The sequence below is a fragment of the Tachyglossus aculeatus genome, chromosome 14 (assembly GCF_015852505.1).
Source record: "Tachyglossus aculeatus isolate mTacAcu1 chromosome 14, mTacAcu1.pri, whole genome shotgun sequence".
Classification (NCBI taxonomy): domain Eukaryota; kingdom Metazoa; phylum Chordata; class Mammalia; order Monotremata; family Tachyglossidae; genus Tachyglossus; species Tachyglossus aculeatus.
Window position 1 is genome coordinate 55,931,686 of NC_052079.1, and position 17,152 is coordinate 55,948,837.

Here is a 17,152-nt window from a genome sequence, read left to right on the forward strand (position 1 = left end):
AGGGGTTTCTACACTTACTGGGCAGTGTGGCTTTGGAGCCAAGGACCATGAGGTCAATTTATCGTTTTTTTTGTTGGCGACATTTTGTCCAGAAGACCAAGGTTCCCAGAGAGTGGAAAGTCTGGGCTGAGTTTTTGTCCCCAAGATGATGGGAAGGGGTTTTTCACCTCTGAGGCATCATCGTCATTATCATCATCTTCATCGTGATCATCCATCCAACTTATTGAGCTCCTCCTGCATGCGGAGCACTCTATTAAACCATTGGGGAGAGTACAATTAATGTTGTAAGGCATGGGCTTTGTCCTCAAGGAGCTTACAGTGTACCTTGTGCAGAGCACAGTACTGAGCTCTTGGGAGAGTGCAACAGAGTTAGAGGCATGATTCTTGCCTTGAGCGAGCTTCCGGTCTATGTAACAATAATAATAACAATGATGGCATTTGTTAAGTGCTTACTATGTGCCAAGCACTGTTCTAAGAGCTGAGGGGTGGGGGTACAAGGTAATGAGGTTGTCCCACATGGGGCTCACAGTCTTAGTCTCCATTTTATAGATGGAGTAAACTGAGGCCCAGGGAAATTAAGTGACTTCCTCAAAGTCACACAGCAGACAAGCGGCAGAGTCGGGATTAGAACCCATGACCTCTGACTGGCAAGTCCGTGCTCTTTCCAATGAGCCACGCTGCTGTTCTATGTGTGCTCTCTATGCTTCTCTATGTCTATGAATGCAGAGCCCTGCACTAAGTACTCCGAAGAATAAGGTAAAATGGAGTTGGTAGATAATAATAATAATAATGATGGTATTTGTTAAGCGCTTACTACGTGCAAAGCACTGTTCTAAGTGCTGGGGGGATACAAGGTGATCAGGTTGTCCCACGTGGGGCTCACAGTCTTCATCCCCATTTTACAGATGAGGGACCTGAGGCCCAGAGAAGTTAAGTGACTTGCCCAAAGTCACACAGCTGACAATTGGTGGAGCCAGGAACTTGAACCCATGACCTCTGACTCCAAAGCCCGGGCTCTTTCCACTGAGCCACACTGCTTCTCTACATGCATTCCATGCCCTCAAGGAACTTACAGTCAACTTTATACAGAGCACTGTACTGAGTGATTGGGCAAGAACAATACATTAGAGCTGATAGAGGCATTTGCATTTCCTGCCTTGAAGGAGGTATTTTTTTCTTTTTTAAAGGGTATTTGTTAAGAACTTCAGAGCATTGTACTAAGTGCTGGGGTAGATGTGAGCTAGATGTGGGGCTCACGGTGGTCTTCATCCTCATTTTACAGATGAGGGAACTGCTCACACAGCAGACAAAAGGCAGAACCAAGATTTTAACCCAGGTCCTTCTGATTCCCAGGCCTGTGCTCTAGCTACTGCTTCTCGAGCTTTCTGTAGTATTTGTTAGGTGCTTATTACGTGGTAAGCACTGGGATAGATACAAGATAATCCAGTCACATTCTCCATTCCTCATGGGGTTCACAGTCTAAGTAGGAGAGAGGACAGGTATTTAACCCTTCTTTACTAGATGTGGAACCTGAGGTCCGGAGAAGTGAAGTGACTTGCCCAAGATCACAGAGCAGACATGTGGTGGAGTCGGAATCAGAACTCAGGCCCTCCTGACTCTCAGGCCGTGTTCTAGTCACTAAGGCACGCTGCTTCTACTCCAGCACTTAGTACACTGCTTGGTACAAGAAACTGTTTAATAAATACCATAAACGTTAGTTAGAGAAGAGGTGGAAGGAGATACATGAGAGAATTAGCAGCATTGGATCTTTTTCCTTTTTGCAGTTAATCAGTGGTATTCATTGAGCACTTACTGTGTGCAGAGTACTATACTGAGCATTGCTTACATCCTGCTGCTGGGAGGAAACTCAATTCTATCACTATCAATTCTATTCTACCTGTTCTAGTCTATCAATTCTAACACTGAAAGCCCACTCTCTCCCTGAAGTTTGACTCTAAATATACAGTCCACCTTCCCAACCTGAAAGATGACACCTTCTGATTCCACATTTGACATGTGTTACATGTAAACGCCTTGTGGGCAGGGGTCAAATCTACCAACTCCATTTTATTGTTCTGTTTGTTCTAAGCACTTACCCTCTCAGGGTGGCACCTGGAGAGTTTCCAGTCCTCTACCAGTCTCGACTGCAGGAGGGAGAGTCAATCAGGGGCCTACCCTTTCCATTCCTAGCTTGGCCAAAACTCACCCGTGCTGGGCAGCAGCGTCAAGGAAGAGATTTGAGGGCAGAGACTCGCTTACAGCGAGGAAGGAGGCAACAGTAAACCACTTCTGGATTTTTACCAAGAAAACTCTATGGATCCATTACCCGAACGATTGCAGACGTGTCCATGGCATTGCTATGGGTCGGACACGACTAAACAGCAAAAGATAACAACAAACCCAGTAATTAGGATGGTGTCCTGTGCAGCAATGACTTAGTCGATAGAGCATGGGCTTGAGAGTCAGAAGGACCTGGGTTCTAATCCCAGCTCCACCACTTAGCTGCTACTGTGTGACTTTGGGCAAATCACTTCACTTCGCTGCGCCTCAGTTCCCTCATCTGGAAATTGGGGATTAAGACTGTGACCTCCATATGGGACAGGGACTGTGTCCAAACTACTTGGTTTGTATCATCCCCAGTGCTTACAATAGTGCCTGGCCCGTAGTCAGTGCTTAACAAATACCATTTAAAAGCAAAAAAGTAAGTGCTCAATAAATACCACTGATTGATTGATACTATTTTACTCCCAAGCCCTTAGTAATAATAATAATAATAATAATAATGGTATTAATTAAGCACTTACTATATGCAAAGCACTGTTCTAAGCGCTGCGGAGGTTACAAGGTGATCAGGTTGTCCCACGGTGGGCTCACAGTCTTAATCCCCATTTTACAGATGAGGTAACTGCGGCACAGAGAAGTGAAGTGACTTGCCCAAAGTCACACAGCTGACAATTGGTGGAGTCAGGATTTGAACCCATGACCTCTGACTCCAAAGCCTGTGCTCTTTCCACTGAGCCACGCTGCTTCTTGTACTAGTACTAGTACAGTGCTCTGCACACATTAAGCACTAAATAAATATCACTGATGGATAAACAGGGCCAATAAACAATTTACTTTCTAGATACTGTTCAAAAAAATCTCTTGAGATGAAGGAAGGTTGTTGTAAAGAATAGCAGTGCAAGTCATTAGATTAAGTACATTAAAGTCATTAAATACACATACATAGGTCTGTAGCAAGTACTGTAAACAGTTAATAGCTTTGTCATGCACCTGCTTAACCAAGCAGAAAGCACTTCAGAGAGCAGAATGCCCAGGTGATATTATGGAGAAGCAATTTATAAGGTTTGCATAATAAGCTCCCAGTAAGACTGTAATAAGCTCCTTGAGGGCAGGGATCGTGTCCAATGACTCAATTATATTGTGCTCTCCCAACTGTTCAGTGCAGTGCTCTGCACACAGTAAGCGCTCAGAAGATACCCCTGATTGATCGAAACGAACCCTCAGATTAGTACCCAATGTCAGTCGACTTTCAGCCTCATATCTTGGATCTCCTCAGCCATAGGGGGGTGATGGCTCTTCTGCTCACATGATTCACTAAGACCTTCTTCCCTCTAGGTGCCTTTACAAGGTAGGTTAGGTAGTGACCTAACCCTCTCTCAGGGTCACACCTGGAGAGTTTCCAGTACTCTACCAGTCTCGACTAAGGGAGGGAGAGACAAGCAGAGGCGTATCCATTCCATTCCTAGCGTGGCCAGTGGCTAGCGGATGGAAGGCAATCTGCTACAAGTCAAAACTCCCCATGATGGGCAACAGCAGCATGGGAGAGGGACTCAAGTTGACTGAGAGGAAGGAGGAAATGGTAAACCACTTCCGGATTTTTACCAAGAAATGGATCCACTACCAGAACACTCACAGATGGAGGCAGAGCGTTCTGGGAGAGACGTATCCATGGCGTCACTATGGGTCGGAGACGACTTGACAGGCTAAGAGAAGACAAGTGGGCTAAGCTGATCAGGGGTTCTTGGAACGTAAAGTGATTTGATTCCAGCCCCCTGACTCCAAGAGGGTCTCAGCGAGTTAAATTTGAGTCTACCTTGCCCTCTCATTGGGGCTTCTAATGAATGACGGCACAGGGACACAGTTCTTTGAAAACTAGAAAAATTGATGAAACGGCAGCGCGGCCTAGGAGCCCAGCCCTGGGAGTCGGGAGACCTGGGTTCTAATCTCAGCTCCTCCACTTACCTGCTGGGCAACCTGGGGCAAGTCACGTCTCTTCTCTGTGCCTCAGTTGCAACACCTATAAAATGGGGACCAAATATCCGTTCTCGCTCCCATTTAGACTGAGGTCCCCATGAGGGACAGGCACTGGATCTGACTCGATCCTGTTGAATCTATCTCAGCAGTCAGTGCTGGGCACAAAATACACATTTAACAAAAACCACAATTACTCGTATTATTATTGGCATCTCATTCTCCAGACATGCTGCATAAATACGTTTGTACTGTATCACACTGATTCGATTTGCCCTAATCTCCGTAGAAAGTAAATATCGTCTGCTCTTGCAAACTCCCAATACTTGGACAGACTCTTAGCTTGACACACAGTCAAATAATGGAGAATGCAAACACAGGTTCCAATTTCACACAGTTAACACTGAGGCAAGCACATTTCTATCAGGTAAGCGGGGCCCAGTTATTTTTTCTATCTGGCTTCCTCCCTCAGAACCCTCCTGAAATCCCTTCTCAGCATGCTAGGGTCAGGGAACCAAAGTCTCACTTCTAAAGTGATTTTTTTTCCTTTATTTTCATAATTTAGCTGAGTCGACGTGAAAAATCGAATACTCTAAAGGTATCACGTCTACAGGTTCTCAGTTTTTGCTCCATGAGGCTGTTACACTCTCTTTAACGGTGGGGGGTGGGGGGGAGAAATCACTCTTATAAATGGAACTAGCCCAAAATGAATGGAGTGAAGACTCTGGTTTTGATTCCACTGTCTGTGGGAGAACGGTGGATGTCAGAAAACAGTTAAGGGGTACAATTAGTTAAGAAACACTTTAGAGGGGACAGTTTGGAAAAGGTCCCTCAGCCCAGGCCCGGGAGTCAGAAGGACCTGGCTCCTAATCCCAGCTCTGCCACCTGTCTGATGTGTGGCCTTGGGCAAGTCACTTCACCTCCCTGGGCTTCGGTTACCTCATCTGGAAAACGGGGATTAAGACTGGGAGCCCCAAGTGGGACAGGGCCTGTGTTCAACTTGATTATCGTATATCTACCCCAGCGCTTAGTACAGTGCCTGGCACATAGTAAGCACTTAACAAATACCATTAAAAAAACACAGATTGGTTAGATCTCTTTGGAGATTAAATAAAGAAAAGCAACAAAACAATGGACACCTCTCATACTCCAAATGACAATCCCTGGAAATGTATGATCATGAGGGAGGAACGGAACAATCCTCCCTAAAAGTATGCAAACTGGAATAAATGGATTTTTTCTTATCAATGAATGAACCGATAATATCTATTGAGCACTTACGATGTGCAGGGCACTGTGCTAAACACTCATCTAATCTTGGCATATGGTGACTTGAGCAATTCCCTTATACAGTTTTTCCTTAGTTGCATAGAACTAGCATCATCCTGACTGTCAACCAGAAATCAGGTAGGTAGTTTTCTACAGTGGTACGGAAGATGAAGAGTTGAAACAGAAACATGTTTTTCCCAGGGAGAAGGGTAGAAAACACAGGGAAACTTCTGTCATCCAACTCCTCACCCCCTTGCGTGCCCAAAGCTAATAGAGAAGGGGTGTGCTTGGCCCCCAACCCATGCTAATCTATCCTTTTACCACTTCCCTGGCCCCTCCAGAACACTATCCCACTGGGATATCCTGAAGCTGGCATAAAATGCTTCCTGGAGAAAAAAACGCACTTGGCCTTCAAAAGACAAAAATGACAATATTCTAACTCCAGAGGAGAGCAAAGGGAAAAGAAAAATAAGTCAGGAGAAAAACACATGATAAAAATATGTTTACCGACACATAAAGATCCCAAAGGACTCCCCGCTCAACCCCCACCCCGGCTCCGAACCAAATCCAAAGAAAGATAGAAACTGCCTTTTAACAGTGCAATGGCTGAATGCATTTATGTAATATAAACCACATTATTCTTCGCTTTTTCTACAGAGTCCTCTCCGGGCCAGCTATCTCTCCCACGCGTCTCAGAGAAGAGAAGCCCCCTCTCCATCCCCTCACAGGTCAGCCCCATATCCCGCATCCAGACGCTTGGAGTAACCACGTTAATTGTTAAATAGGATTTTCTACAAATATACAACATATAAAAACTGTTAAATATATAACTTTAGGCTTTTCAAAATACATTTAATGATCTCTTTCAAACGAGTGTTACTTTTTCTGAGTGTCTGTGTGTGTGTGTGTTGTGGTGGTGGTTGTTTTGTTTTGCTTTATTTTTTTGTTGTTTCTCTTTAATTTGCCTTCTGGCACTAAATGGCAGATCAGATGGGACAGATCACAGATGGCCAGACATGCTTCTGCAAATACTGGATTCTCCAACTTTTAACTATCAAAAATGGAACGGTAGAAGAGGCGTGTTCGACGGGTTAAAACGGAAGATGATTTTAGTACGATAAAGTCGACCTAAGTACAGAGGGGAGGCGCAGAGAGTTTGAGTTGTGGGTCGCGGTGGGGTGTGTGTGGGAGGGGGATTTCAGGGGGTGGGGCCAGAGGGGGGGACTTTCGGTCCTGTGTGGTCAGTTTCCCCCTGCGAGGCTCCCGTCGGGCCTACCCGCCGTGTCTGAGCTGCACGGACCCGGTCCACCGGCACCGTGGAAGCTCGCTAAGGTCGGGTTTCTTGTTGCCGAGGGGTTCCCCCTGCCCGCTGGACCCGGACAACTCGCAGGATGACAGCACGTCCACTTTAAAATAGATTTTTTTTTCTTTTTTCTCTTTGGTCTATCGTATATACGGAAAGTATAAGAAAATAACAGCGATTCAGGCGGTCCGGAAGAGTATCTCTCTTGCCCCTTAGGTGCCCCTTCCTCCGGATGAGAGTCTTCCTCGGGGAGAGGGGCCGGCGGATAAGGGGAAGCCCCCCGGAGTGGAGGAGACCCTTCGGATTTGGTGTTGGACGTCGAGGAAACGTGTTCACCGTGACTTTTTGTATTGCTAATGCCCAAGGATAGGTCTCTTCAAGCTCTCGTTCCTGAGCCCGCCTCTCCGGTCGGTGAGGATGGGCAGAGCTGGCTCAGGTGAGGGGGCGGGAGATGGGGGGGCTCGCGGAGGGGCGATGGAGGAACGGGCCGTCGAGGATGATGTTCCGCACGTGGCACGGCCCGCTCCGGGGACGGGGTTTGGGGAGTGGTCGTCCGCTGGATCCGCACGGAGCCCTAGCCCTCTCCTCTGGGAATTCCTGGATGCTGCGTGTGTCAGGAGACCTGCAAGCCGAGAACAGAGAGTGAGTGAGGGTCCTCGGCCCCGGGAGCCGGGATTGCATCCCACCTCAACTGAGCGGTGGTATTCGCTGGCCACCTACTGCATGCAGGGGGCTGTACTGAGCGCTTGGGTGGGGACAGTAGGGGTAGGTATAATCCCTTCTCTCAGGGGGCTTGCAGTCTACTGTGTCTAGAGCACTGTGCTGAGTGTCTGGGAGAGGATAATAGAGCTACACTGATATGATCCCTGCCCTCCAGGGGCTCACACAGGGGCCACTGTGTGTAAAGCACTGTACTGAGTGCTTGGGAGAGGATGATAGAGTTGGTAGACACGATCCCTGACCTCCAGGGATTTGCAGTCTCCTGTGTGCACAGCAGTGTACTGAGCACTTGGAAGAGTCCAACAGAGTCAAAAGGCACGATCCCTGCCCTCGAGCTTCCAGTCTCCACGCAGATCACTGTACTGAGCACTTGGGAGAATCCAATAGGGTTAGTAGATATTAACCCGGCCCTCAAGGAGCTTGCAGTCTACCGTGTGCAGAGCACCGTACTGAGCTCTTGGGAGAGTACTACTGAGTTAGATAATATGATACCTGTCCTCAAGGGGCTCACAATCTACCGGGGGCGGGGAACTGTACTGAGTATTTGGCAGAGTCCAATAGAGCTTACGGGAGCTTACATACTACTCTGCAGAGCACATTATTCTAAGCATCTGGGAGAGTTAGAAGACATGATCCCTACCTCAGGTGGCTTGCAGGGGGCTAATGATCTAGCTGGATTGATAGATCCTGAAATAAACGATCGATGGAGGGAAATAATAAAGTGTAAAGATAGGTACGTGAGTGTTCCAGGCAATGTCTGAGAACCCAAGTGCAGATAAGATTTTGGAAGTGCTCAAATCAGGGTAACTTGGAAATAGTCATGAGAATCAGGATGGTATTTATTAAACACTTATTAGGAGCCAAACACAAGAGTGAGCATAGGAAGCAGCATGGCCTAGTGGATAGAGCTGGGGTTCGGGAGTCAGAAGGTCTTGGGTTCTAATCCTGGCTCTGCCAGTTGTCTGCTGTGTGACTTGGGCATGTCACTTCACTTCTCGGGGCCTCAGTTACCTCATCTGCAAAATGGTAATTGGAACCCATGTCCAACCCTATTTGCTTGTATTCACTCCATTGCATAGTACAGTGGCTAGCACACAGTAAACGCTTAACAAATATTACTATTATTACTGGGCTCACAGTCTTAGAGAAGCAGCATGGCTCAGTGGAAAGAGCACGGGCTTTGGAGTCAGTGGTCATGGGTTCAAATCCCGGCTCCACCAATTGTCAGCTGTGTGACTTTGGGCAAGTCACTTAACTTCTCTGTGCCTCAGTTACCTCATCTGTAAAACGGGGATTGACTGTGAGCCCCCCGTGGGACAACCTGATCACCCTGTAGTCTCCCCAGTGCTTAGAACAGTACTTTGCACATAGTAAGTGCTTAATAAATGCCATCATTATTATTATTAGAAGGGAGAATGGGTATAGAATTCCCAGCTAATAGTTGAGGAACCTGAGGCACAGAGAAGTGAAGTGACTTGCCCAAGATCACGCAGCAGACAAGTGGTGGAGCCGGGATTAGAATTTAAGTCTTCCGGTTTCCAGGCCCCTGCTCTATCCACTAGTCACCCAGCCTTGCGTCTCCAACAAGGAAAATGCCTGGTTTCCTCAGGTAGGGCCCTGGGCGATTGTTGCCCGGGGTGACTGTTGCCCGTGGAGATAAGGGTGGGTGACGATCCAAACGTCTCCGAGTCCTCCCTCCATCCCTGGTCCGGAGACATAGGACGACTCCATCCGTCCGACTTCTCCTCTTCCAAGGACCGGGTCGGGGTGAACACAGACTCGGTGGAAGTGCTGTGGGGGAGATGAAGCAAATCTCTCCCTGATGCCGTGAAAACTAAGCCACCAGTTGGGTATATCCAGGATAGGGCAGTGTCACCGGATCCATGAAGAACAGAGAGAGATTCAAAGCCCCAGACAATGAAGCCTGTGGCTGATGCCGCATTCATCAAAAGCTGTCAATTGCCATTTCTCTGGCTAATCAGATATATTCACAGACTGAAACAGAAGGACTCTCCCCTCTCCCGTTCAGCAATTCAAAGAATTTTCCTACAATCATCAAACTGGCCCCTGTCCCAGACATCCCCTTGTTATTGCATCCCAAGCTGGAGAAACTGGGGTTTTGTGTCATAAAAGCAGAGAAGGACAAAAGAACTCAATGGACTGCCAGGTTCGCAGCTCTCGAGAAAAATAATCCATCACCTACGTCTGGAATTGAGGGAAATGGAAATCCATTCTCACGGAAGGTCTGGAGAATTGACTTGATGCCAAATCTGCTCTTTCAGCTGTTTTCCATTTCACATTGTAATTAAGAGACTGTTTTGTTTGAAAGACAGATTCATCCTTGAAAGGATCATGAGGTAAAATGGGGGCTGTATCAAGGGTATTTATTGAGTGCTTACTGTGTGAAGAGCACTGAACTTGGCGCTTGGGAGAGTACAATATGATGGAGCTGAAAGACGGGATTCTTGCCCTCAAGGAGCATTTACTCAAGCTGTGCCATGCTATACAACCTCTAGTGGATAGAGCACCAGCCTGGGAGACAGAAGACCAGGGTTCTAATTCTGACGTTACCACTAGCCTGGCTGTGTGATCTTGGGCAAGAGGCTTCACTTCTCTGTGCTTCAGTTTCCTCATATATAAAATCCATTCATTCATTTATTCAATCGTATTTAATCAATCAATCAATCAATCAATCGCATTTATTGAGCACTTACTGTGTGCAGAGCACTGTGTTAAGCACTTGGAAAGTACAATTCAGCAATAAGTGGGGATTCAATCCATATTCTCCCTCCCACCTTCACTGTGAGTCCCATATGGGATAGGGACTGTGTCCAACCTGATTATCCTGTATTTACCACAGAGCTTGGTACCTCCTAAGTCCTTAACAAATATCACAGCTGGCACATAATAAGCTACCACTACTGCTCCTATTACTGAAACTATCACCACCACCACTACTACTACTATTACTTGTCTTGTCTTATGCCTCCGAGTCGTCTCCGACCCATAGCGACACCATGGAGACATCTCTCCCAGAACGCCCCACCTCCATCGGCAATCGTTCTGGTAGCAGATCCACAGAGTTTTCTGGGTAAAAATCCGGAAGTGGTTCACGTTGCCTCCTTCCACATAGTAAACTCAAATCTCTGCCCTCGACTCTCTCCGGTGCCACTGCTGCCCAACACGGGTGAGGTTTGACTGCCTTCCACTCGCTAGCCACTGCCCAAGCTAGGAATGTGTAGGCCTCTGCTTGACTCTCCCTCACAAAGTCAAGACTGGTAGAGTACTGGAAACTCTCCAGGTGCGACCTCGAGAGGGAATCACTATTACTACTACTACTGTTTGTAATAAAACTACTATTTGTAATACAACTACTATTACTGCTGCTATTATTATTGCTATTATTATTACAACTTTCACTAGTCCTACTACTACTATTGGTACCATAACTAAAGCTATTATTTCCACTGCTGCTACTACAATTTCTATCACTAATACTGTCACAACAATTATCACTACTGCTATTACTACTCCTACTACTACCACTACCATTACATGACTACAGCCATTAATACCACTACTATGTCTATAACTACTATTAGAACTACTAACACTGCCATGGCATAGTGGATAGAGCCCAGGCCCAGGAGTCAGAAGGTCATGAATTCTAATCCTGGCTCTGCCACTTGTCTGCTGTGTGACCTTGGGCAAGTCACTACACTTCTCTGGGCCTCAGTTACCTCTTCTGTTAAATGGGGAATGAGACTGTGAACCCCACGTGGGACAGGGACTGTGCCCAATCTGATTTCCTTGTGTCCATCCCAGTGCTTAGTACAGTACCTGGCACATAGTAAGTGCTTAACAAATACTACAATTATTATTATTACCACTAGCAGTACTATTACTACTATTACTACCACTACTACTACTATTACAACTATTATTACTACTTCCACTACTATCATTACTACCACTACTACTACTACTACTACTAATAATAATGATGGTACTTGTTAAGCGCTTATTATGGGCCAAGCACTGTTCTAAGTGCTGGGGGAGATACGAGGTAATCAGGTTGTCCCACGTTAGGCTCACAGTCTTAATCCCCATTTTACAGATGAGGTAACTGAAGCCCAGAGAAGCTAAAAGTGACCCGAGCTCTTTGCCACCAAGTCACGCTGCTTCTCTGAGTGCCATATAGCACGTATTCAGTTCAAATGTATTAAGTGTTTACTGTGTGCAGAGTACTGTACCAAGTGCTTATTATACTATTTTATTAATGATGTGTATATAGCTATAATCTTACTTATTCTGATGGTATTGACACCTGTCTACTTGTTTTGTCGTCTGTCTCCCCCTTCTAGACTGTAAGCCTGTTGTTGGGTAGGGACCGTCTCTATATGTTGCCGATTTGTACTTCCCAACCGCTTAGTACAGTGCTCTGCACACAGTAAGTGCTCAATAAATACAATTGAATGAATGAATGAATGAGGTACAGAGAAGTTAAATGACTTGCCCAAAGTCAAATAGCTGACAAGTGGCAGAGCAGGGATTAGAACTCATGACCTCTGACTCCCAAGCCTGTGCTCTTTCCACTGGGCCAAGCCGCTTCGCTACTATCACTAGCCATACTATAAGTACTAGTATTACTACCACTACTGTTACCGTAACTAAAACTATTACTACCACTCATCTCGTCTTATGGCGTCGAGTCATTTCTGACTCATAGCAATACCACGGACAAATCTCTCCCAGAACGCCCCGCTCTCCATTTGCAATCTTTCTGGCAGTGGATCCATAGAGTTTTCTTGGTCAAAATCCAGAAGCGGTTTACCATTGCCACCTTCTGCACAGTAACCCCAAATCTCCTCCCTCAAATTTGGGAAGTTTTGGCTTGTAGCAGATTGCCTTCCACTCACTAGCCACTGCCCAAGCTAGGAATGGAAAGGGTAAGCCTCTGCTCGACTCTCTCTCCCATAGTCGAGACTGGTAGAGGACTGGAAACTCTCCAGGGGTGACCCTGAGAGGGGGATTACTACCACAGCTACTACTATTTCTACTACTACTTCTATTACTATTGCTCTATTACCCCTCTACTAACAGCCAATTAATTTATAGACAAGGGAAGCATGGAGGGAGGCCGCATAGGCCTGGGAAGCAAAGGTAACTGGGAGGAATTGAATGAATGAATGAATGAAAGGAATTGTGGCTTAAAGCAAGAGGGGGCCCCAAAAGTCTCCTTCGTTCCAGAAAAGAAACAGTATATCTTAATGGGTAATACACAGTTCTGGAGGTCAAAAATACCTGGGATCTCATCCTGGCTCTGCCACCTTTCTGCTGGGTGACCTTGGACAAGTCACTCATTCATTTAATTCATTCAATCATGTTTATTGAGTGCTTACTGTGTGCAGAGCACTATACTAAGCACTTGGAAAGTACAATTTGGCAACAAATAGAGACAATCTCTACCCAACAATGGGTCACTTCACATCTCTGGGCCTTAGTTCCCTCATCTGTAAAATGGATATTAAGACTGTGAGCCCTATTTGGGTCAGGGACTGTGTCCAACCTAACTAGCTTGTATCTACCCCAGTGTTTAATATAGTGCCTGGCACACAGTAAGTGCTTAAAAAATACTACTACTACTACTATTATTATTATTATTATTATTATTATTATTATTATTATTCTGGAGGAGGAGGAGGAGGAGGAGGAGGAGGAGGAGAAGGAGGAGGAGGAGGGTGAGAGACTGGGGGGGTGCAGGGAAGACAAGATCATTACACCAGCCCCCCTGGCCTACAAAATGCCACATGCAAACTCCCCCGTTGGCTTTGACGATGAAGCCAGAGGTGCTATTTCAATCCAGAAACATGTTTAACTTGAACTGCAGCCTGAATCCTGAGATGTGTTATTTCAGCTGTAACTGCCTTTATTTCTGACTCGGTTTGGCACAAAAAAAAATGCAGGCGGAAGATACAGTCTGCTCAGCCACCAGGCGCGTTAGTCCCCATGGCCTGGGAGTGGATGGAGCCTGGGAGGGAGACCTCCGGCCTCTCCCAACCCCCCGAGAATGACCAGTCACCCCTTACTACACTGGACGGTGTTCTAAAATGGACGGTCCCCCTCTTCCTGCCGGTCTGGCCCTCGACCGGTCAGAGTAGCAGCATGCCCTAGTGGACAGATCCTGGGCCCCGGGAGTCGGAAGGACCTGCGTTCTAATCCCGGCTCCGCCGCTTGACTGCTGTGTGACTTTGAGCAAGTCACTTCACTTCTCTGGGCCTCAGTTACCCCATCTGCAAAAGTGGGGAGTAAGCCAGTGAACCCCACGTGGGACAGGGACTGCGTCCAATCGTATTACCTTGTATCTACCCAGCGCTTAGTAGAGTGCCTGGCACATAGTAAGGGCTTAACAAATACCATTAAAAAAAAGGGATTGGTAGGATCTCTTTGGAGAGGAAATAAAGAAAAACAACAAAACAATGGACACCTCTTTTATGCTCCAAATTACAGTCCCTGGAAATGTATGATCATGATGGAGGAACTTTACAAATACCAAACCTCCCCCCTCAAAAAACCCCCCAAAATGGATGCCTTCAGATCTGGGATTTCTGTCCTCTGAGGCCTAGCCTCCTTACTTCTGTGGCCAAATTTCACGGCTCGGAAGCGGTACCCATGTTTACAGGGACTGGGCGGGGAGGGCTGTGGGATGAACACAATTGTTCCAGATTGAGGGGGAGAGTCCCAAGTGTCCCCCTCATCACCAATGTCTTGGGGTGCACTCGCTGTACTACCGCAAAAGGACACGTAGGATATCACCCACCCCCGAGTAATGCACATGACATATGTGTTCCTCTGTGGTTACCCTACACTCCCCTGCTAGGAAAAGGAGTAGGAGCAGGGGTGGAGAGGAAGTGGAAAGCTTAAAGCGCTCCTAAGTCTTAGGCTGAGGCCCAACCTGTTGAGACCAAGATGGGCACTGTTGGGTCTCCGGGAGGGATGGACAGGTGGCTGATTGAAAACTGGGAGAGGGAGTCCAGCAGAAATGGCTTGACGGGAATACAAATCCGAAGGAAACCCCCCGGACCTGACCTTCAAGAGGCTCACAGTCCAGTGGGAGAGGCGGGCGGAATGAGAGTCCAAATATAAAAGAAGTAAGGTAGTCAGACCAGGGTATCACAGATACAGAGATAAAGATATTAAGACTGTGAGTCCCATGCTGGACAGGGACTGTGTCCAACCCGATTGGTTTGTATCCACCCCAGCGGTTAGTACAGTGCCTGGCACACAGTAGGTGCATACCAAATACCACATTTATTATTATTATTACAAATAGAAATCAAACAGATCAGGAAGAGATATACATTCCAGTGTTTCAGGGGCTCACCAGTGACACAACAGGAAAGTAATAATCAATCATAATAAATGACAATTACAATAGTTGTTAATCACTTACTATATGCCAAGGACTATATGCCACCACTAATCTCCTCACTGTACCTCGCTCTCGCCTGTCCCGCCATCGACCCCCGGCCCACGTCATCCCCCGGGCCTGGAATGCCCTCCCTCTGCCCATCCGCCAAGCTAGCTCTCTTCCTCCCTTCAAGGCCCTGCTGCGAGCTCACCTCCTCCAGGAGGCCTTCCCAGATTGAGCCCCTTCTTTCCTCTCCCCCTCGTCCCCCTCTCCATCCCCCCGCCTTACCGCCTTCCCCTCCCCACAGCACCTGTATATATGTATATATGGTTGTACATATTTATTACTCTGTTTATTTATTTATTTATTTATTTTACTTGTACATTTCTATCCTACTTATTTCATTTTGTTGGTATGTTTGGTTCTGTTCTCTGTCTCCCCCTTTTAGACTGTGAGCCCACTATCGGGTAGGGACTGTCTCTATGTGATGCCAATTTGTACTTCCCAAGCGCTTAGTACAGTGCTCTGCACATAGTAAGCGCTCAATAAATACGATTGATTGATTGATTGATTGATTGATTGACTGTACTAAGCGCTGGGTTGGACACAAGCAAATCAGAAAGTAGGCATATGGGAGAATGTTCATCTGCTACAGTGTAAGCTCCTTGAGGGCAGACTGTAAATATGGACTATATTGGACTCTCTCATGCCCTCAGTACAGTGCTCCATCTCCTTGACCTTGATGAAGAATCCCTAAAGATTAAAGACTGAGACATAACCACCCTCTTCCTTGAGAATAAACATCCGGGGTAACCCATCTCTGAGTGGGCCCTGTTCTGGGAACAAAGCCAATGTGATAAATGTGTTCTCTGCCTGAACAGGAAAGTTCTCCTCTGCCTATTGCCTCAGGGTGAAAAAACCAAATCCAACACATATATTTCAAAAGCTTTAAAGGTGAGCTAGGCAGAGACGGGGAGAGTTGCATCCCAAGGGAAACCCATTAAGGAAAGGCCCTCAATCCTTTCAAAATGGGTTTTGTGGTCTAGATTGTGGACTGTGATCATGTGCAGCAACTCGACTGTACTCTCCCAAGTGCTTGGTACAGGGCTCACACAGTAGACTATACACTCCTTTATAGTAGGAACTGGGCCTACCAACTGGACTGTATTTTCCTAAGGACTTAACAGAGCACTCTGCTCACTGTAAGCCCTCAATAAATACCTTCATTTAATTAATTGCAATATGGCCAAGTCTCTTTTGTGGACCCCTCCTCTGCCTCCCACCACCTAACTTTGGAAGTCCCTCAAAACCCAGTCCTGCATCCCCTTCTTTTCTCCATCTACACCCACTCCCTTGAAGAACTCAATCATTTCCATGGCTTCGACTACTGTCTCTCTGCAGATGTTTTCCAAATCTCCCTCTCCAGCCTTGATCTCTCTCCTTCTCTGGTGTCTTATATTTCCTCCTGCCTTCAGGACATCTCTAACTTGGATGTCCCACCAATTTCTCAAACTTCAGATGTGCAAAGCAACTCCTCATATTCCCTCCCAAACCCTGTCCTCCCCTTGATAGCCCATCACTGCATTCATTCACTCATTCACTAGAGAAGCAGCATGGCTCAGTGGAAAGAGCATGGGCTTTGGAGTCAGGGGTCATGGGTTCAAATCCCGACTCTGCCAATTGTCAGCTTTGGGCGAGTCACTTAACTTCTCTGTGCCTCAGTTCCCTCATCTGTAAAATGGGGATGAAGACTGTGAGCCCCCCGTGGGACAACCTGATCTCCTTTAACCTCCCCAGTGCTTAGAACAGTGCTTTGCACATAGTAAAAGCTTAATACATGCCATCATTATTATTCACTCATTCAATCATATGTATTGAGTACTTACTGTGTTCAGAGCCTTGTACTAAGCGTTCGGGAGAGTACAATACAACAATAAACAGACACCATCCCAGCCCACAATGAGCTTAAAGTCTAGAGGTGCTGAAGACAACCCACCATCCTCCTCTTTGTCTCACAAGCCTGTAACCATCCATTTTGTTCAAGCCACATATTAAATTCACCAAATCCTGTCAATTCAACCTCCACAACATTGCTAAAATCTGCCCTTTCCTGTCTATCCAAACTGCTACCGTGTTAATCCAAGCAGTTATCCTACCTCACCTTGATTACTGCATCAGCCACCTTGCCGACCTCT

The 17,152-nt window shown here is 46.6% G+C and overlaps 1 protein-coding gene and 2 non-coding genes across 3 annotated transcripts in view; 1 reads left to right on the plus strand and 2 right to left on the minus strand.

The window, feature by feature from the left end:
* The first annotated feature begins 3,653 nt into the window (after positions 1-3,653).
* On the plus strand, positions 3,654-3,791 carry LOC119937299. Its single transcript, XR_005453977.1, has one exon. It is a non-coding gene; the product is annotated as a small nucleolar RNA SNORA7 (small nucleolar RNA).
* Positions 3,792-6,077: 2,286 nt separating this feature from the next.
* TAFA5 (TAFA chemokine like family member 5) overlaps positions 6,078-17,152 on the minus strand; it is a 202,530-nt gene continuing 191,455 nt past the window's right edge. The window contains exon 4 of the mRNA XM_038756480.1: positions 6,078-7,448. Coding sequence (XP_038612408.1) covers positions 7,440-7,448 — 9 coding nt within the window. The 3' untranslated portion in view covers positions 6,078-7,439. The remainder of the gene's footprint in view (positions 7,449-17,152) is intronic.
* On the minus strand, positions 12,439-12,576 carry LOC119937319. Its single transcript, XR_005453997.1, has one exon. It is a non-coding gene; the product is annotated as a small nucleolar RNA SNORA7 (small nucleolar RNA).